The 22548-nt window shown below is 42.5% G+C and overlaps 1 protein-coding gene and 2 non-coding genes across 6 annotated transcripts; all 3 read right to left on the bottom strand.

Annotated features, from left to right (window-relative positions):
- Positions 1-3170: 3170 nt before the first annotated feature.
- Positions 3171-21914, bottom strand: DAZAP1 (DAZ associated protein 1). 4 transcript variants are annotated; one of them, XM_078879216.1, is made up of 13 exons: positions 21682-21913; positions 18564-18604; positions 17751-17917; positions 16928-16987; positions 16005-16118; positions 13897-13945; positions 11013-11095; positions 8986-9133; positions 8641-8670; positions 8027-8101; positions 5244-5429; positions 4323-4415; positions 3171-3634 (listed from the first exon to the last, which is right to left on the bottom strand). In XM_078879216.1, exons 1-13 carry the CDS (start codon positions 21720-21722, stop codon positions 3504-3506), a joined length of 1218 nt encoding a protein of 405 aa, XP_078735342.1. In that variant the 5' UTR covers positions 21723-21913; the 3' UTR covers positions 3171-3503. The 4 variants fall into 4 exon arrangements, with proteins under 4 accessions (XP_078735342.1, XP_078735343.1, XP_078735344.1 ...); XM_078879217.1 differs by having other exon boundaries at positions 5334-5429; positions 8027-8164; positions 21682-21911; XM_078879218.1 differs by having other exon boundaries at positions 8027-8164; positions 21682-21900.
- Positions 4803-4934, bottom strand: LOC144949383 (small nucleolar RNA SNORA13). Its single transcript, XR_013640276.1, has one exon. It is a non-coding gene; the product is annotated as a small nucleolar RNA SNORA13 (small nucleolar RNA).
- On the bottom strand, positions 6984-7116 carry LOC144949382 (small nucleolar RNA SNORA13). The gene has a single exon (XR_013640275.1). It is a non-coding gene; the product is annotated as a small nucleolar RNA SNORA13 (small nucleolar RNA).
- Positions 21915-22548: the final 634 nt, after the last annotated feature.

Genomic DNA, 22548 nt, shown 5'->3' on the forward strand with positions numbered 1-22548 from the left:
CGACAAACCGCCAAATCAACTGCACGAGTTACATTCCCACGTGATGTTAAATAAGCCACTTCGTTGGGCTATCATTTGTGGCCAGGTCGCTTCTGAAAAAATAGCTAATAGCTCAGTGGGCTGTAGCTGGTAAAAAAAACTAAATTGTTAAAATAGTAAATTGATTAATGCTTCCATTACACGTTGACATTAATCGCTATTCATGTGATTAATGCACTTCCGGTTAGCATGGTTGGCCACGTACGGTGCGAACTAAGTTCAACAGACGATGCATTCGATTGAATTGTGTAACAAGGGACATTGAGGCTTATAGCAGGTAAAAGCCCAATAATAATATGATAATTTAAATCAAAGTAAAAAAAAAGTCAAAGTCGTTCTTTGCTTAAATAAGCATTGATGCTCACCTCCTGTTTACAGCGCTGCGGAGCCAGTGGTGGGAAATTCCACATTCATATGGCGGGGTCGAGTCCATCTATAGCACAACCACTGTTGGCTTCCCCACAAAGTGGTACCCCCAATCTTACATCGACCAAGGAAGGATGATGGGTTGGGTCAATGCCCCCAACCGGCATTTGAATTCGCAACCTTCCGACTGCGAGCCACCCTGCTGCTTCTGTAACTCGTGAACAAATTATTGAGTGAACGAATTCGCACGTGGATGCGTGGTCGTTCGCCGAAGGCAAGTTAGGAACTGCACCGTGGGCCTCGTTGTACCAATCAATCCCCCGACTTGTGATTCGGCCACACACTTACACTGGGTGTTTAAGGTCGTATTATCTGGCTGTATAGCAAATGAAAAAATACAATTACTTTACAATGTAAGTAAAAAAAAGTTTTTTATATTTACGTGTTTTATTTATTTGGCGCCCCTTTATAACTTATGCTACAGGCCCCGCACTAGCTTAATACGGCACTGGCCGGATGGTAATCTGCGGATTCCTGATTTGAAGTTTTCGTGACTGCAAGGATCCATACTTTTTGTTTTTTGTCGGTAAAGTCACTTAGGCACACTTAAGCGGTTGTTCTTTCGCTGTGTTTGTCCCCACCTGAAGACGGACGCTTGTGTTGCGCCCGAAACGTGATTTTAAAAAAAAATGTTATTTACATTTATTTCATTTTGACTTTACCAATCTGGGGATTACCTACACACGTGTGCTCCGTGTAATTCACGTCGAGGATTTTGACCACCGGACCTGAGAGACGGGTGAAGGGCCCAGCATGGGCCTCTGCGGAGGATGTCGCGACAACGGAGACCGAATGTTCAGTGTCGCGGCTATGGGACTGAAACATTCTCAGAATGCTACAAAAAGTATGGAAAGCGTGCCTTATTATCGCCACCTGTGTAACGATTAGACAACACACTGTAATGTTTATATGGGGAAAAACGATTTGCTCCATTTCCCAGTGGTTATATCTTGCTACCATATTCTGATTGTTCTTCCTTATCAATGCGTGACAATTTTGCCAATTAAGAACAAGTGCGGCCCGCTAACTTAATCGTAAATGACACGTGACTCACCGTCACTCACCAGTGGGCGCAAACCACATTGCTCAGCCTCCAGTGGCAGAAATTCGCTGAAAGTCAGGCCAACGTGTGCCTTGTGGTTGTCAAATCCTGGACTTATTTTGACGTCCGAGAAAGTGCTTCACCTCAGCATCCACCTGCATACTCTCCCCTCTGCTGCAAATCCAGTTCGCCCCCCATCCCTCCACCTAAATTGATGGCTATACCCGTGGTTCAGGGTGTTTGTAAAACAGCGGGCAGCACATGTGATGCATCTGCCAGTTATTTCAGTCAACCCATAACGCCTAGGCAGGGCCGGATTAAGGTTCTTGGAGGGCCTAGGCATTTGTTTCGTAGGCCTTTAGTGATACATTTTTACAGTTGAAAAAAATCTCTAAAAGTTAATTTCTCTCACCTTATGAACAAAAGATTTAAATTGACACCACTCTGCCTCTTTATACATACACTGTGCCTATCCTTGCTATATAAATATATTTATTCAAGAAGATATCTTGGGTGACTTTTTTTTCATAACAAAACATGGCCATTTTTTTCTTAGGCCCTAGGCAGCGTCAGCTTGCGAGCCTTCGAGACTCCACGTGGCCCCAAACTGCGCCCAGCATGGCACAATCGTCGCGGTGACGTTACCACCACTTTGTGACGAGCGGCGGTGATTATAAAACCCAGTTCATGTGCGGACAGTTCACTTATTTCGCTCAAAACAATGGTTTGGTGCGAACGTTTTCTCAAAATAAAATGCATTAGTCACCAGTTTGTATATACCCATCTACACATACAGAAACACGTTTAATCAAGTTATTTAACACATTCCTGCAGAGGGAGCTGGTAGGAACGTTGGGTTGCTCTGTCAATGGCCAGGGTCAACGGCAGCGTGTTGTATTCCGCAAATATGGCCGACTGAGGGCGGACACAAGCCGGCACAAGGTTAAACGTTGAGTTTTATAAGGGCACCACGGGGTGACCAGCCCCTGCCTCCCACCTTCCTCACCCAGCCCCACCCCTCCCATTTTTGGATGCACGACAGACAATAATCCCGTGGGCTGGTGTAACCAGGTTCCTACCAGTAAAAGCATTGACGCGTGTGCAGTGGTTCAGAGTGCAGTCTTTGGCGTGGTGTGACGAGTGGGTAAGTTGTAATTTACATCACTCACAGCATGCATGAAGGCAAATAGTGAACACCTCCTAAGAGATTTGATGAAACGCATATAACAAAATGACGAACCCCAACAGGATATAGGGGAATCCGCTCCTTAGCCAGTCCAGCCAACTTGACGGTCGCAATTAACATGATTTGCCGATGGTCAGTGTGTATAGTGCCGAGTTGTGCTGTACTGCATTTTCTGTGTGGGGTGTTGTGGCAAGTTGTGTATATATGCCAAAGTGGTGTGTAGCCTAGAAAGCAATCAGTGAGAAATATAGGACGCAAAATCCAGCTACCAGTTGAGTAGCATTGCCACGGCTTGGCAAAACAGAGAATCGATCGCAAAAGGTTAAGTTTAGCGATAACCATGTTATTTTTAAAATTGAATATCGGATTGTGTATTCAATAAGTATGTTTTAAAGTATAATGCTCGCAGAAGTTGAAACAGTACCACCACCCACTCCTGACAAAGGAAGTTTATAATGAAACACTCAGTCACAGTAAAAATGTTTTACTTTTATTGAAACAAAGGCATTACACACTAAATATAAACCAGATCTGTTTGCAACTAGCAAAATTTTATTTTCTATTACAATTGCACAGTTCTTTTAAATTTACCGCAAAAAGGAAGGGGGGTAGAGTACAAGGGAGGAAAGTCTTGCAGTTTCTTTCCCAGAGTGTAGAGGAATGTCATTTCAAAAAATAGATGCGGCAGACCTCCGCCGTCATAAACCAGAGAAAGTGATTGTCGCAAGTCGAGAAAACTGAGGAACACCCAAGACAAAGACAGCTTTGGTGTTTGGGGGGTGAAGCACTGTTGTTGGGGGGAGGAGGTGTTCAGCGGCGGTATGGGTGGAATGGGTGGCTTTGGCCTCGTCCGTAGCCACCGGCTACCAGGCCTTGTGCCTGCTGGTTGGGATCAGAAAAGCCCTGTGCCTGACTGTAATTGCTTGGCTCCTGTCCGTAACCTAGACGGCAACCATTCACACGCGCGCACACAAAAAAAAGACAGGTTCGGCAATTAAGGGGATGTGGAAAAATAGAAACCGCACAAGGGTAAGGGGGCTACGTTTAACACGCGGAAATGTAGGACGGCACGGGAAACAGCTTCACGAGGTGAAGCCGAAAACACCTGCCGGTCACTTTTTTATGCCACCAAAGTGAACACAGGCCTGATACAAATCATCCTGTTGCCTAGTGGTGGGAGGGGAAGGGTAGTTTTTTTTTTATTTTAATGTTCAAAACAAAAAAGCAGTAACATTTTAAACATCTTGTGCATAAACTATTTGGTGATTTAAGCAATAGTAGTTGATCCGATGTTCGATTAATCTTAAATTATAATCTTGAGATGAAGATTTATTGCCATGGAAATGTTGCGTAACCAATGGAATTTCATTTCAAAAGGCAGGAGAGTGCTTCAGAAAGGTCGGGAAAAGCACAGCAAGTGTTGAAACACAACACAAAGCATGGGCGGGCATCAAACAGCAGCCCACTTTACTCTTTATCGTGAACCATAATCGGGGAAAAAAGTAATTGGAAAGCCGCACACTATGAAGCAAGCTCAAAGGAATGAGTTTAAACAAAAGATTAAAAACTAAGGTGTAGCCAGGGTAAGCCATTTGTATAAAACAGGGGCACATTTTACAAGAATTTTACCTGTGGGTCCAAAACTCTGCTCGTTTTGGCTGTAGGCTTGGGTGGGACGCGTGGGACCGTATCCTGATGGGTCCTGTGGATAGTTACCCATACCTGGCCAAACACACAGCATGTACCACCAAAATCACTTCACAATTCCAATGCTTTCTCAAAAAGGTGTGCGCACGTGTATATTTGAATCTCTTTCGCACCGGACATAGCCAACCGTGCTTCCCAATCCAGCACTATAGGCAAGCAGATTATCATCATGTGCAAGACATCCAACCTGCATCACTGCACAGCGACCATTAAATGTAAAGTACAGAAAATAGGTTTCCGTCCTGTGTGCACCAAATGTACTCCATTCTCATGGACTTTTTGCTTTGTGTGCATCTGTCAGACACAAGTTGTCCATTGTACACAACGCATGATTTAATATTTAAGCGAGTTTCTACAATGCAATACTAGCTTCTAGACATACACGACTTGTGTGTAAAAATGAAATGTACTCTTGTGGCTGCTTTGTATGTGGGTGCTTCACAACCCAAACACCATAAAAGCCCAAGAATATAATATTTGCCCTGTTTGACGCCTCATTTATTAACAAGTAAATAAATGGGTAACACAAGGGCGGAGCACAACAAAATTGTTGCACATAGGATTAAATATTTCCCTCCCCACCTTCGAAGAAATACGCTGAATATAGTTCACTACTGCAGCGGAATGTATCAACTGCACATTAATACTTTGGAAATGTAAATTCGCAACAGCACATCCTGGCACGTGGGTGAAACACCACATTGGCGTCCGCTCTGCGTGGTTTTCACAAGTCACGTTACACAGGAATGAGTGCGTCGTTTTTAGTTTTTTTTTTCCAATTCGTGGGGCCCTACTGAGAATCTCAACCACAAGTGCTTTGTGGGCTGTGGCAAATTAACTCACCAAACTGGCTGAAGGTGGGGTAGTCGCTAGGGGGCTTTACAATGTCTGCGTTGGGATTTTGACTCTGGGGGGCAGGGAAGCCCAGCTGACCATGCTGTGGACCGGCAGCTTGGGGCGGAACAGCCGGAGGCCCAAACTGATCTGGCTGGGCAGGCTGCGGGTAGCCGGGGAACCCAGCTGGGAGGCCTGCAAATCACACAAACGGAATACGACATTGTAACAGCAGGTGATATGGGCACATTTTCTTCGTAGATGGGCACGCGGTGACAAAACCTTACGAAGCTTGAGGAGCTGAGTAACTATACTGGATTGGCACCCAATTACCAATACCCATCATTCGCTATTAAGTGATGGTGTTGTCACCAACGGAGCCTGTTTGTCAGGATAGGCACACCCACAACCAGTCAAGACTTTCAGTTGAAAAAGTGTGCTCCATTTACCACCAGGTAAACCGGTGTGGTGATGAAGACCGAAGGCCTAAATATCATGGACCTCAAAGTCACTCTAGTCCGGTGAATCAAACCTTGTTGAACAGGAGGCAGAACTGTGGGACATACACTTGGACATAGTTGGACAGATGAAAAGGAGAACTCCATACATTGTAATTATTGGAAATCTTTTCTACCGTAGATGATATTAAATATGAACGAGCAGGATTTTTGGACTCTGAAATTAAGGTTCTCAAACCACTTCAGGTTAAATAGTAATTTGCGTCATTGATATTGTTATCAGCTATTTTGCTTATCATTTTATCAATATTTGTGCAGAGCATTATTATTTTTACGTACAGCGCTGTAACACGCTTCAATATGAAAGGCGCTTTATCATTTAGAGGTTATTATGCCCTACAACGTATGAATTGGCCTACTTCTGAGGGCCAAAACACACTACATCATCTTAATAGAGACTTCAATGCAAACAAAAGAACATGAGATGAGGCTTAATGTTCATCTTGGCATGAGGGATCTATAAGAGTTCACAGCCAACAGGGACATAATACATTTTCCAAAAAAGCCCTACAAAAAAATGAACGTGAAGGAGCCCAAATTAATAATTTTAAATGAAATTAACTGGATTCTCGGACTAAAAATCCAGGGTTACCATTATCATCGACAACGTCAGCACAAAGTCATCACAGAATGGTGCAATGCCTATTACAGCTCAATATTTACACAGAAGACAATGCTAATTACAGGTAAACAAAACACAGTTGGTATCAAAATCTAGGCTGACTGTAAACAAAATTCATTAATTATAACAAAGATACAATTGTATATCTGAGCATCTGCTTATGTATAGCACTATTACGAGTCACGCTGTTACATTGTTGCCGTGAGTATACTGTAACCGCGCCACATCGTCTCCTTTCCTTTTGTAGTATTACGTATTTGTTTTCTATGCTTCGTGGTATTCATAAACAATTAGACACGGTACAGTATGTTCCATTAGTTTAATTATGGGTAGTATTAGGGTAGATATTCGATCAAATTAAAGAATCATAGGAAGTGCACAGCGTATATGTAGTGATACGTGACCGGTCACGATAGAAAACGGGACGGTAACGCGAGACAGCAGAGAGAAATCGGTAGGGGAGGGGGGAGGCACAACTGTTTCCGAATATGGGATTTGATCTTAATTTTGGGGGAAAAATTGGTCAGTTTCCGACATATGGAAAATTCGGGTTACGGAAATTTCTCTGGAACCTAACCCCTTCTGTAGCTCGGTTACTGCCTGTGTATGTGATGTTCTTGCTGAAATCAAGAGTTCAAAACAAAGTGCTGAACTGCAAAATATATTCCATTGCAAGGTTTACTGTTTGCCTTGTTTGACACTCCGTTCACTACAGTACAAATGAACAGGCAACACAAAGGCAAATAGATCGTACCTACATCATTAACATGTTGTGGGATATCAGTGCAAATGATTCACACAATTGTGTAAATTCACCACAGTTCAATTGCAGAATGTATGCCGAGTGCAACATGAAAAGCCAGCGACTTTCAAAGGTACGGTAATGAGTGTTCTTTAGAAGATAAAGACACGTGAGAAACATGTACTCCAAACCTTGGCCGTGTCAAGTCATTTAAAAAATCTGGTCACATATACACCGACCAGGATTATAAGATGCACTCCCCTCCCAGTGTTTGTTTTAAAATACGTAAAATGGTGCCTCATAATTTAGAGAACACAAAATCCATTTAAGTGTCACAAAGCAGCATTCTGTAAAGCTGAAATACGGTCACGTTGAACACTGTGTGCAGATTCTAGATTTGAAGCTTTCGTGACTGCAATGATTCATATTCTTAGGTTTTTTCGGTAAAGTCACGTAGGTAAAAACATTAAAAAGTAAAATAAAATATAAAAATCAATGCCTCCGAAACGTCGTGATTTTTATTTTTTTAATTTAATTTTACTTTTTAATGTTTTTACCTACGTGACTTTACCGAAAAAACCTAAGAATACTGTGTGCAGATTTTGATCATTATTGTGGCCAGCACCAAACAGCACTATCACGAAGCCTGAATAGAAGAGCGTTAACACATTACTTGAATTGGGCAAGGTAATAAGTTGCAGAATACGAGGGAATGAGAAAGAAAGGTTTGACCTGCAATGGCAGTCAGCGCAAGTGCGAGCGAGTTGGTGACATGCAGTACGGTAGACAGCCCGAGATCAAACGGTTAATTTGGCAGATCCGAGTCGGCGACAGAAGAACGATGAGGCAACGGTCAGTGAACGAGTTGACTGGAGTGAATGTGTGAGTGCTGGACGATGGTGGTACGCACCGTACTGTGGCGCTTGCGAGTACGCCCCCTGCCCAAAGCCCTGCGATTGGGGTGGGGGGTTGTAACTGGCTGGGGCTGGGGGAGGGGCAGGGTACAGGTTAAAGGTGGCAGGCGCTCCTCGTCCAGCAGCAAACCCTCCTGCAACAGCAATCGGAAAGGGCCGTGTGCATTAGGCTAGAATAAGTGCAGCACGTATACAAATGAACACTTAGGGTCCCATATTGTTAGTCACGGCCCAGCTCTGGCTCCGAGTGAGCGGGCTCAAAGCAATGCTTTAACTTTTGAGATAGATCTGAGCATGGTCATTAGCCGTGCTCAGGATAATCACGAGTTGAGCCCGAGGTCACTCCATGGATGCACCACTCAAGCCCGAGCTCAGCCACATTGAGGACAATCCAGAGCTGAGCCGACTAAGTTTATGGCCCTAGGTCACCGAGATAACACTTTTGCACCCTGAGCTTGGCAAATATGGGGTCAACATTTGGAAAAGTCCATATTCAAGTGCTCATAATTCAGAGGCGGTGCAGACGCATGGCAAGGCAACTGCTTAGCAAAGTGCCTGGCATTACATAATGTATAGATATGGCATCTATCATGGACATCAAGAGACTCACCCATAGGTTGGGGAGATGCCATCCACATTCCTTTGCACACAAACAAAAGTTAACAATTAGCTTAGTGGAATTTTGAGATATACACTCAACCTTAAAGGATAATCTATTAACGGTTGCCCCTTTTCAAGATTAACACTGAAATTATTACTTTATTTTGGCTGTTCCATTACGAAAAAAAAAATCAAGACAAACGTGCCCAGAAAATTTCGACTTCACACTTTTTCTCAAATGCAAAACATACCATCATCTAAACGTCGTTACCCGAGCAAAGACAACCGCAGCAATCCCACACCCAATTAAATTTGCAAGCCGTGTCGAGGGGAGATTATCGGGTGAACACGTTACCTGGTGCAGCGTAGCCGCCAGGCTGCTGCCAGGGAGCAGAGGGGGGTTGCCCACCCCCCCAGCCATTAGCTGCGGGCATGTTTCTGCTCCCCCACTGACCAGATGTTTGTGGTTTGCCATCCCGAGGCTCGGCCCGCTTCACCTCCACCTACACCGACACCACAAGCTTCATTAGCTCCCTCGGCAAAGCCATTAAACCTGCAGTCAGCTTAACACTTTTACAAAGCTATTTTACTATAATAACTTATTACTAATGATAATTTTAAAGACTTACCCTTCAGTAAAGCATTAATTTAAAAAAGCACGTGAAGGGGGCGGCTTAATCTAACGCGCTTACAAAAATATTCAACAACAAAAAACCCAGCAACAATGTATTGTACTTTGTTGTTTAAAAGAAGGCTTAATTCGCTTTTTACAATCTTGCATGGACAATAATAAATTAGATTTTATCACAGCAAACGCATTGGCAATGTTTAAGACAATGGTAAACTCTCAAGTGTCTCAATGTTTACATATCAAACTTGCTAAGAATCAAGCAATTCTGCAAGTGTACGAGAGCAGCTAAAAACTTGTTTTCACTTTGCATCACAAACGTGACACCCGTCAAAGAAGTGAAAGCCTTGTTTCTTTTAAACAACAAGATACACCAGATATCTTATACCTGAAACGAACATGTAAAATAATCAACATACAACAAATGACAATGTGAAATTATGTAAAAACAGGTCCTTCAGCAAAGATGCACACCAATTGCTAAACGACGATTGCATGGCTAGAGCAAATGCAATAGTGAAATACGTAATATCAACGAAAATATCTTATACCTTGATCCACCTTGACATGAGCTCTACCCTCTAGAACCAAAACATTTCCTTCACTTGCGTCGACAATCGGAAGATTTTAATAGCCTGCAGAACACACCATTGGTGTCCTTTTCTCCAAATCAAATCTGCCAGGTATACGCATTTTTATACGTGCAACGTTAAGGGCTAAATATCATTGGGAAAGTAACTCAAGTTATTATGAAGAGCTCACTGGAGGAATGTCTGCCATGTAATAGCCCCCAGCTATAGCACGTCGGTGTGTTCCTTATCGTCTCTGGATAGTTCATGCACACATCCCGTTAGGTAACCAAGTAATGCAATACGTAGCCTCTCAAATAAAAAAACTAAACTCCGTTGGGAGTGTATAGCGGAATTTAAAGTGGGATTAAACAAATAAAAACCTGTTTGAGAGTGGTTAATGGGAATAACCTAATGTGAAAGAAGCACACACTTTAAGGTGTTTCAAAAACGCACAGGCCACAGCTTGCATGCCAGCCATGAGACGAGCAGCCAAGAGCACTGCATGCAAAGAAATAATTACAAACGTTCTGACGGTATAGATATAAATTACGACTATTCATACATAATCTGTAAAAGCCAATAGTTTGCCATGCGAGATGTCTCTTGGCTGTTAATAAATGTGACTTCTTAGTCAGGGACAGCAGGTAACAAAACAAGGGCAGTTGCTGCAGCAGAGTTGGGCCATGACACCTGCTGTGGCACCGTAAATTGAAATGGCGTTGATCAGAATATAGTGGGATCAGTTGGACAAGCAGAGCCGAGACGTTCACGTCTGCAGACTGATTAAGAGGCAAGCCAGCCACAAGGCTATTGTATGGCAAGGATATAAATCATGTGAACATGCCATCAAACATGCTAAAGGGGGGCAAGATTTATGTATTTCCGTTCCAATATAGTGCTAAGGCAAGGGGCTATTGGTTGCTTGGACATCAGGACTGGAATTAAACTAGTCGACTTAAATTGAAAAAGCTTGTTATGCCGAGTATTTTTGCTACTTTTTTTTTTGCTGAAGGATCTGGAATACTGGGACTCAACATTCATGTCCTTCACAGCATGTTACGGCTGTGGGCACAATGTCTTTACTTTAAACATTAATTGCTAAGGTTTACACAAAACCTGTGAATGACAAAAAGGCTAAGCCCCAGCAAAAACTTAAGTAAAAATAAAACTACTACTACACACTTTTTTGCCCATGATGTCGTGAAAATGCAAGTTGACAGCCTGGTCCACAGATTGCTCGTCTTCGAAAGAAATAAATCCAAAACCTATCCCACGGTGTAGATTGTTTCAAGGAAGCAGGGTGAAGTAACACAAGACAGGATGATGCACAGCATTAGGGGAGGTATAGCCTCTTCACGCTCACGGGCTCACCACGGCATGCTTGGCATTCAGTGGCGCAGCAGACACTTAGCTTTATCCTTATGATACGGGGGTTAGAAAGACCATCAGAAAGCGCTCTCCATGCCAACTCAGCACAGGCAGCAGGGAGAGGCTCCAGATGCCTGCTGCAAACAAGTACAGGCTCAGACAGACTTTTACAAGGCCCATCTTTCTTGACCAAAATTTATGAGCGGCGACCGATGCGCAGCTAGAAATGCCACAAGCTGTGCTTTCCCCCAAATTGACGCAAAATGTTGTGGAGGTAAAATCTGACAACTTGTGGAAGCATAAATGCAGCCTACGGAGACCACCACTGCAATTCTCCAGTTTGTGGCATTCCAGGAAATCAGCATCTTCTATGGCAAAATGGTCGAACAGTCCAGAAAAGAGAACAAGCCACCACTAAACAGCCTGTACTCATCTGCAACACCGGTAAGGTAACAGCCACAATGACACCTACAGGGGAATGGCTAAAGAAAAATAATTAACACACATCAATACAAAATCATAAACATTAAGCAAACTATTTACTATAAATTAAAACTTACACAGCTTATAAACAAACTATGGCAACATTAAAATATTACTTATCATAAGTTCTGATATAGTTACAGTGGAATCTGTTTAATGTAGCGATTGACACTGCTGCCATTTATTTTAAAAGCTAGTGCCAATTGTATAAATACAGCTTATACTTTAAAACAGTGCTTCTCAACCAGTGTGCCAAAGCACACGAAGTAGTCCCAGGTGCGCCGCGGAATTAGAAAAGGATTCTATGCGAAGAGAACCGAATCGGAAGGGAAAGAACTTCAAGCTCCCCAGCCTTCCCATCCAAGCGTACGCACCACCAACCCACAGGCCAGGTTCCCCACTGCTCACCGACCAGAAGATGTGCTCTGATTGGCAGCCCAGCTACCAGCCAGCCGGGGAGAGAGGCACGCGGGAGCCCAGAACGTGAATGGGGGGGAAGGCATGTGGTTGGGGGCTTGAGATAATCAGCAGGACCGGGTTTTTTTTCGGGTTGGTGTGCCGCAAAAAAAAGATCGAGCAAGCTCGAGAGCGTGACGTGAAATGAAAATGGTTGAAAAGTACCGCTTTAAAACATTATTAACACTTTAACAATAGCGTAGGAAACAACATTAAACAGACTCATCTGTGCATGAAGTCAAATTCTGTCTAAAGGCTTGTACACGACTCATTTCATCAAAATACATTCGGAAAAGGACATTATTTCACTTGGAATAAAAATTCTCAAGAAATTCAACTATATTGAATAAGTGCACGATTAATTTTTTTTTTATCCGAACGTCATTATGAACTAATACCGTGAAAGTTCCAAAGGCATGCATTGTCTTACATCGTCAACTTCATCAAAACGTAACAAAGAGCTGGGTTGACAAATCACTAACCCATTTGTCAATGGCCCTTGCAGAACTTAAATCTCGCACACTCAAATGTCAGCCAAGTGTTTGGGGATCATACACCAGGAAAGCAACACCCCGTGGAACACAGCCATGTGCAGTCTTGTATGGACACTAAACCCAAAGTGCGCACCATCATGCTCATAGGCTACATTTTACAAATTTATTTTTTGCGCTTGTTCAAACACGCACCTATTATTATGTATAACATACCCGTGCTATATTTACACATGTGCCTGTCAGTGGGCGTTTCAATGAGTACTGATGCAGTGTCAAAATCAGTACTTGAAACACAAAAGCAGCCAGGAAATGACTTTAATTTAAAGTATGTGTGCAGTCAAGTTTTACATTTATATGCTGTATATAGGCCGAATGGAAAAATGCTACAGAACTGTAGTGGGTTTCAGAATGAACATGAGCTGAATTAAAACGATCTGGCAATGGGGCAGCAATGTGCATCATGGATGTTGTGACCAGCATGAAAGCATCAAGCACTCAACAGTAGTGCTTCTAACTCTGCACCCCAAGCCTGGTTCTTAAAAGTTACAAGTGGATTTCCAGATGTTGAGTGTAATCATTGCACTAACATTCAAATTAGTGTTAAATATCAATGGATGCACGTTGTAGAGTCTAAAGTTAACGGTCACGGTATTGATTTGACAAAAACTGTTTTTAAATGTATAGACCGAGACGAAATGCACAAATTGTAAAGCAATTTCATATTTAAAAAATGTCCTTTTTCTAATGAGGCAGCTCAACATAACCCATAACACTGGGCTGTATCGCATCTTCAGTATTCCTGTTTCGCTGAACACTGATGCATGTGTAAACGAGAACCTAAATAAAACGCGTATCATTTAAACAGATACAATGTGCAAACTGGATATATAAATTGGCCATCCTGCATAAGCCCTGCACATAATGCGATTGAGTTTTCTAGACTCAAGTAATATCCCCCCCACCCATCCCATAAAATTATTTTAACGTCTCATATTTAAAGACCTACTCTGCACGACATTATACTTGGACACTTTATTGATGCATGGATTATGTGAGCAACCCATTGCCCATAATCGTACTTAATGTATAAACTACACGAATTGCAATGCAGATGACAAGATAATACATTTACAGGGTATATATATGCAATGGCTCATTATGACCACCAAAAAATTTACAAGTTACAATTTGAATCGTTGAAATGGACATCTTGTCATATGCATTGCTGACCTAATGCAGTCTGTGATGCACAACAAAGATCTTACCTCTCGGCCTCTGTTTCAGTTGATCATATATCATTACAACTTCTGTAACCTGCAAAACAGTGAAATTACCTCCAAACTGTAATGTATGATCAATATCACAACATGGGTCTTAAATGAGTTGAGCAGGAGAGCAACCAGTGACGATTGTTGAGTTATAGTGTGGTAGTTTTTTTCTGAACAGGCACGCCTTTATGATTATTATAGCTTAGAAATAGTTATTTGCACATTCTTTTCATTTAATGTTACAATAACAATTTAGGGGGAGGTGAAATATTTTAATTACAAAAATATGCAATCCAACTTTACACTTGTCCACTAAAAAAAACACACAAAAGGCATTGTAAAAGCATATTGATATGCAACCTGCTGTACACATTAATCCACCTGAAGAGATATTCTAGATGTGAAGTTGCATTAACAGGTCTTAATATGCCAATGTAAAACATGCTTGATGACCTGAAGAAAATCAACCAGGTTTGTGTTATGACACACAAACACAAAAGTTAAATCAGTTGTGCCACATTGCCATCATACTTACTCATTTTTAGCCTCATCCTTTTACAGTTCACAGAGCCAGATTTCACAACACTTGTCGGCATCCCAGTCAGTGCCCCCACGCAACCTCCCGGGTGGTTCTTGTTGGATCTCATAGCGCGGACCATGTGAAATTTCGTTTACGTGGACAATCGATTTCGTTCATGGAAAAGTGTCCATAATTTGTGGTGTTAATGCGAAATGCCATAAACTAAACGTTTCTAAACCGAGGGATACCTTTATGGGCAGCGAGTGAATACACATACCTTGAGGTCAATCAGATATAGCCAAGTACTGCGTATGAATTCAGTCAACATCTCAGGTAAAAACCTTTAATGGCTGAGGAAGACACCTTCTGATTGTATTTATGCTCAATGTTTAAAATGTAAATCTATATAAAGACCTTAATCTGTATGTATGTCTCAAAAGCCTCTAGGGTACTTCCCGATAAGTTAGAAAGCTGAAATTTGGTACATAGGTAGCTTTTAGAGCACAGACAGGAAACATCTGAAATCCAAGATTTTTTATTTTAAGGCCCCCCCAAATCTCAATTTTAAGTGCCCCACAAACATGTTTGCTGCGTGTCATTCAGGAACCACTCAAAATATATGACTGCGTTTTTTTCCGTTTGATAGAGCATTAAACAGAAAATTTAAGAAAGAACCAGTTTTATCTTTTATTGCTTGAAATATTTCAGATTCAAGCGGTTTTGAACGAAAATGATACACATTTTATTATGTTAAAATATGAATAATAAAAAAACAGTTAAAGATAGGAGCTTCTCCTCAAGAGTATGAAGTTCTTTAATTATTGTTCTACCTAATAACAAAATAACGTAATCTTTAAATTAAGTGGTTTCCGATGGAGAAGTTGTTAGTGTCTGATCATAGATTAAAAAAATCATATCAGGTTCATTATATTAATTGAAAACTTATGCCTGCCAAAGACAGGCTTTATTAACTAGTTATTCATAAATCAATCGATTACCAAAGAAACCTCTTCTATTCTTAATGAATTGCATGGACAAGCCACGCAATACATTTCAACATCATTTTAACGACTGTATGAGAATAGTGCAAGGGAATATCATTTGTTTGGTTGAATGATAGAGAATAAATTAAGGGCAGTGTGTTACTGTTTCTACCGTTCTCATCCGAGGTAAGATTCAATGTGTGGTAAGTACCATGGGTAATTTAAGGTATGGCTGTGATAGATATTGTTTGCAGCTTTTAGGCGACGCACACCAAGGATGGGACCGGGTCAGGGTGGAAACGTGACAAACATGTTCCTTCGGAGTGGGCGGGTAGAAACTTGGTTGGACAGCGCATTCGTGCACGACAGAAAGCTCGCGGTCACGTGATGCACTTCAACCAATCCGGGAGCGTACATGTTTGGGAGGGGCTATGCACGACAGACAAATAATCCCTGGTGGGCAGTGTGGAACTGTTGTTCCTACCTGTAATATTTTATGTGCTACTTTGAGGGTAGCACATATAAGATGTATATTTTTTTATGGCAGGACCAAGTTTGTGTGCATTATACAAATAGGCTGCAAAAGTGTCGCTTCAACTCACCATGCCAAATCTTTTGAAGTATTCCCTGAGTTCCATGTCCCCACAGTTGTGTGGAATTCCACCGACAAAAATCTTTTTACATCTGATAATATTTTGATTTGTAGGAGGTGGTCTCTGAAAATACACATAGCCACATGGGCACATTTAATTAGAAACTAAAACACACAGCCAAAGTAACAATGCACTCGGTTGCACCCATTAAGAAGTTACAATGACATTTGTATTGGCAAAACATCCCAATGCAAGACTCTACTGAAAGTCTTCACTCATTGTAACGGATATCTTAACTTGACTTTAGGGCTGGATTTAAATTTAACGAGCTTTGCAAAAATGCAGTCAGCTTAATCCAATGTCTGTTAACAAACCATGAAAACATTAAGATGTACGATTGTATTTGCCAGCTCTGTCACTAAGACAATGATTTAGCAGCTTGCTGTGGTGACAAATACACATGCAGGGCATTTCAGAATGTAACGGTGTTAAATTTGTCGTGCAATATAATAATTTTAATGTAATGACCGCAAAGTTCTTTAATGTTTGATGAACAAGTACACTAATGTGAAGTGTCAAATTATTTCTATTGTATTTTTGTTGTGGGGAAGGTGGGAGAGAGTGTGCGCTGGTGTAGAGGATGGCATACTAGGCTATGAACCCATCAAGTCACAAACATCAAAACTGTTAAGCCAAGAAAGTGTTTCTCAACAGTGTAAAGGAATTGTACAAATAAGCAACGTGATCAACATGCATATTTTGGATAAAAGCAGGATTTGATTTATGCTGCATTTATCAGGTACTGTATGCCAAATGTAAGTGACGCTATATAGTTTAAACTACTCAGGAAAAACCTACAAACTTGCTTAATGCACAAGAGCGGACTTCTATCCACAGTAAGTGCCATGAAAAGTGCCATGCAAGGGACCTACCTCCTGGTGGTTTTGTTTGGGCGTCTGCATGGAACGAGGTGTACACGGCTTGGGGTCAATCTGTAAGAAATAAATACAGTCATGAATAAATATTGACTTCATTCTAAACACGTTAAGTGCTCGCTAAACGTGTGTTCACGCAAAGCGTTTCCGCCTTGTGTGTGAACACACGCGGTTCTTCTATTCGGAAACACTTTTTCGCTCAACGCAGAATGTGCCCTGTTAAAAAACACGGTCTTTTCTGTTCGGTCGACGACCAAAAACTTTTTGAGCTGCGCGGCTGAGCGGTATGGGGGAATTCTGGGACACGGCATACCATCCTCCCGAGTTCTTTGTCCTGCCGTAGGATGACTGCAGGCTGGTTTTATAGCGCAAATGGAATATCTGTAATGATTTCCTCGCACTTTTCACGAACGCATCAACCACGTTAAATGAGGAATTACTGTATAATATAGTTGATCATAGGACCATATATACTGGGTCATCTGAAGAGTGCTTTACAATAAATCACATCTCAAACAATTTTAAGGGCACTCCCAGTGGCGTATATCCCTGTGGTCACAAGGTCACTCAGGACCAGCCATGTAAACAGCAATGAGGGGGCGACGACTACTATTTGTAATCCCAATTGAGTAACATAGATCACACATTTCATTAGACGATTTCGTAGCACGTAGCAACAATGTACCCGTCGTCGAAAAACAATACTTTTAATGACAATAAATATTGAAGGTTATAGAAAAATGGTTTAGATCTCAGCTAAAATAAAGGTGGTGTTTTGGAATGACGCGTAGAGGGGACAGGAGCAGTCCGGCAGACCCACCGTGCGGCCATCGAGGCAGTGAGGTCTGTTGGCCAGCACCATGCCAATGCAGTTGGGATCCTTGAACTTGACAAAGCCAAAACCACGGGACTGATTCGTTTCCTTGTCCTTCATGATGACGCAGTCGATCACCTCCCCAAATTGCGAGAAGTACATTTGCAGTCCCTCTGTTGAAATGGCAAGCGAAAACATGATGACGCTCCGCACACGGTATTGTACCACACTTCTATAACCTCTTCACAATGGGTCATGGAACTTGTATTTTTTAGCATAACTCCTCTTATCTGGGATTGTGGGCATGGTGTCAAATAATTTACAGATAACAGGAGTTTACCACTAGACCATATTGAGCATTCTCAACTCAATATTATAGATTGTGTAGTCTGTACTTCAATTCATGTTGCATGGCCCATTCCAATTGATATAATAGAAAAAGCTGATTCTGGGATGGTTGGGCAGCAGTAAGAGGTTTAGGTTAAGAAAATTGATATTAGTAATATATATTACAATCCTGCCTCAATTGTTACGAGTACACAATCTATGAGGACATCCAATGCACATATTGAATTGTGTGTATGATATGACCTACAAGACATGCATACTTGAACCACGGAAATATGAAACCATTTAACAGTACCAGCAATACTCAATGCATATTAATGGTTATCGGTCTGAGCAATCGCGCTCTTATTTCCACCATTCAAGCGAGAAGAATTTAGATTGCATTACTTCCGTTTACAAATCACATCGGTGTGTCATACTATACAATTATATCTGCCCGAGCTTTATTTTGAGGTGTTTTTAAAATCCCACCTTGGCTGGTGTTCCAGTCCAGACCGCCAACAAATAGTTTCCTGCAGTAAAAAATAAACATTAAAAACATTTCAATTAAAACAAGTAGTGTAGGTTGCATCATGTATGCAGGTTATTATTGCATATATGTAAGTCTTTGCAGACCACACACAACTCTCAATTAGATCTGCACTGTGTATTTCGCACGTTCTACTTATGTTCACAAGCATGGTCCGTGTAAAATATTAATCATTAGCCACTGCTGGATTCATTGTTCTGAGATGCACCTGCACACGAACCAAGATATATTACCAGTGTAAAAGAAGACTTCACTAGACCATTTGCTAAACAAATACTACATTCGTGTGCTTTTATAAATCAATGATGGCAGCCAGTAGCACATGGCGCCTCATGTAGTCCTTGACATTATTCTGGTCAATTAAACAACGTATATTCAAGTGTGCCCGGCTATATTATCACATCACACTGGTTATTTATACCAATAATTCCACTCCACCACGTATTACTCTGACAAATCCGGAATAAGGCACTAAACTGGTTTATTTTCCTTCAAGGACAATAAAGCTCGCTAACAGTTCAAAGCCCTTCTAAATGCTGTGCAGATGACGACTGTAGAAAACTACAACCGCAGGAATTAGTGCGAGGCAGTGAAGCAAGGCCTGGACTGGCTCGGTTAGAACTCCCCAACAAGGGCAAGCCCCACTCTGGAAATGATCGCTTCCAACAACTATGTTGGTTCTTCTTCCCTCCTCCCATCGTCTAATTTTGCTTTGACCCCAAGCTCTCATAGGAACAAACCTCGTTAAATTTATGGATAAATGTTACACTCATCTATTCTACAGCACTTGGCCGTTTTGAGCCTAATGATTTCGCTAACTGGTGTTTAAATAAAAGCTGTACACCCCCCCCCCACCCATGGAAGGAAAAAACAGTGAGTGCACAGAGAGAAAAACAGGTTCGGGTGGCTTTTCAGAACGCGCTCGCAACCTCCACGAGGTCACCCCGCGGTTGTTCCTGGAAACACAGCTCGAGTGGGGGGGGATGGAAAGGATTGTCGCAACGGCCTGGTTCAGGTTCAATAAAGCTATCACACAACAACACATTAAGTTATCGTGTCTTGTATACATTTTGGTGCGAATACCAAACAGTAGTAGGAGGCGTGGTTTAGGAATAATCATATTTCGGAAACCTCGTGGCATGGGGCCGTGCAATCACTAAGAACGACATCCCCGCCGTCTTCCCGCCAAGCGAGACACGTGGTGGCTAGCGAGTCGATTCGCTTTGTTAGCACCCACACACTTGGCGAACGATCGCGCTAGGCAACAAAAAACCGATCACAAAATAAGCAATTGTCCCCCGCACCCAAACAAAATCTAAATATATTCTAGATTTTAAGCTTTCGTGACTGCAAGGATTCATACTCTTAGGTTTTTTCGGTAAAGTTATGTAGGTAAAAAATAATAAAATTATAATAAATGAAAATAACTGATTTAAATCACGACGTTTCGGAAGCAACACAAGCCAGGTGTAACTGCTCCAGTAAAATGACTGTAGCGTGTGAAGAGAGCTATTCAAGAAACGTGTTTTTTAAAACATAAATTAAATTACTGGAGCAGTTACACCTGGTGACCGAGGATTGTGTTGCTTCCGAAACGTGATTTAATTTAGTTATTCATTTATTATCATTTTATTATTGTTTTACCTACGTGACTTGACCGAAAAAAACCTAAGTATCTAAATATATAAAACAGAGTAACGGTGGATATCTCGCAATCGCTGTAGACCAAGCCGCTTTTTGTTTCTCGCTGAACTTAAAACTTTTTCTTGAACCCACAGCCAACAAGGTAACGTCCCCGAAGACTATGGTCTTTAAGATGTTTCATGTCAATTCTTCAACCATTAAAGTTGTTATATAGTTGCGGGGGGAAAGGGAATTAGTTTAGGGACGGCTAAAACTTAAGTCTCCAGCAGATAGAGGTCCGAGACCTTAATCTGGGACATCTCACAAGGGGCATTTCAGGTTTTGCGTGTTCGTTAACACGAATAGTTTCGCATCGTCACAAGGCTGTTTTAGATCCTCTTTTCACCCGCATCTAAGAGCATACGTTTCACTACACACATTCAATATGAACAGACAGCCTTAAGCATCGTGTAATAGACGTAACCTTTAGTCGATGCGCATTAAGAATATTGTTAACCAGTGGTTGTAGTAATGAACCCGTACGTATTAGCAAGAACGACGAATATACAAATGACGAACTTGTTTTTAAATCGCGTTAACCGTGACCACGGGCCCAAAACGCAAAGCAGCTTGAAACTCTGCTTAAGATGTACTATAATCTACAAAAGTTATAATACCTAGTAAGGGGAATAATAACACAAAGCAGTAGGATTAACACGATACGGAATATGGCAGTAACACGTTATCAGTAATACAACGAATATTAACACGGTAGTATTAATAACCCAGTAAAAGTACTATTTATTATTTTACCAGGTTAAGGCCCAATGAGCTATTTAGCTTTTTCAGAAGCGACCTGGCCACTAATGATAGCTCAACGAGACGGCTTAACGTGTGGAAATGTATCGCAAATACTCTTTAACGAGATATAAGCACCGGTCGAGTATTGATAGTAACAACTGTAGGGGTAACACGGTAATGATAGACGTAACACGCCATAGCAGTTAACGCCGGTAGCAGCAGTAATATAACACGCTCAAAAGGAAAAGTAACCACGGTAGTATTCATAATCCAGTGAAATAGTACCAACTATTTTTTTTATCAGGTTAAGACCCACCGACATATTTGAGAAGCGAGCTTTGGCACGAACGATTGCTCAAACTAAAGTGACTTATGTGGGCATTTATCGCAGGCAACCGCCTCGAAACGCGGTCACGCGGCTAACAATAGCAACAGGGCTAAAACACGACAGTGGGCCGACGCAACACGACGGCACTTAACACCGTCGGTAACGGTAGTTAGTAACAGCAATAGTAGCAACCCATCGGTAAAAAAATTCTCGAGTCTCTCTCCCGCCGTGGTGAGCGCGGGAGGGGGGAGCCCCTCGCGCCGCCATTTTGAGGCTCTCCCCACACTCTGGCGGCGCGCTCCACTCACCCGATCTCATCGCCCGCCTGGTGAGCCATCGTCCTGTGCATGGCGCGCTGAGGGGGCGGCCGCGACGCCGCGAAGTCTGCGCGATTTTTCGACGCCTGTATTGACGCGATCCCACGCTTCCACCACGGACGGCGCGCGCGAGAAGAGAGAGATGGGGTCGGGGACCCGTTCGCCTCTTGTTCGCCTTCACGAATCCCCACTGAAGATGGCGGCGGTCGTCGTGGAGGGGGTTTCCGTAGCCGGAGCAGCAGGGGCCGGGCGCTTCCGGCTCAAGCGTCGCGACTTCCGGGCCAAGAGGTCGCTTTGTTTAAAATGTAAAATAAATGAAATATTTTTTTACAAAAAGTTTAAGACGTAAGTAGTACAGGGTTTTTTTTTTGGGGGGGGGGGGGGTTTAGATCGCGTAGATATAAATGTGTCGTTAAACCCGCCACCACCCGACACAGCTAATTGGTAAGGTGTGTCACCTAAACAGAACACCGGTGTGTTAGGTGAGTAAACCAACTACAATATTTACAATCTGAGTACGACGTTTCGCCAGTAATTAGACTAGCATCATCAGGCGGACAGCCAGATTTGTGGAGACATCCTCCTGTTTTAACGACACATTTGTATTTACGCGATCTAACCAATCCAAAACCCCCCGTATAATGGATTTTTATTTGGTCTCCGGTGGGTGGGGTAGAGGGGGTGGAGGAGAGGGGGTGGGGGAGAGGGGGGCGGGGGGAGTGGGATGGGGGAGAGGGGGCGGGGGGAGTGGGGTGGGGGAGAGGGGGTGAGGGGGTGGCGGAGAGGGGGGAGAGGGGGTGGGGGACAGGGGGGCGAGGGGGTGGGGGAGAGGGGGGTGGGGTAGAGGGGGCCCAGGGG

Source organism: Lampetra fluviatilis, chromosome 53 (genome assembly GCF_964198595.1).
Source record: "Lampetra fluviatilis chromosome 53, kcLamFluv1.1, whole genome shotgun sequence".
NCBI classification, from domain to species: Eukaryota; Metazoa; Chordata; class Hyperoartia; order Petromyzontiformes; family Petromyzontidae; genus Lampetra; species Lampetra fluviatilis.

Excerpts from the sequence above, each read along its gene's own strand:
- DAZAP1 (XM_078879218.1), bottom strand. The coding sequence starts at position 21,722 with ATGCACAGGACGATGGCTCACCAGGCGGGCGATGAGATCGG. Across the intron at positions 13,946-16,004 it reads ACTTCAAAAGATTTGGCATG|GTTACAGAAGTTGTAATGAT; the intron begins GTGAGTTGAAGC and ends ACTGTTTTGCAG. Across the intron at positions 11,096-13,896 it reads ACTGAAACAGAGGCCGAGAG|GTTTTGGATTTATTTCTTTC; the intron begins GTAAGATCTTTG and ends ACCGTGGGATAG.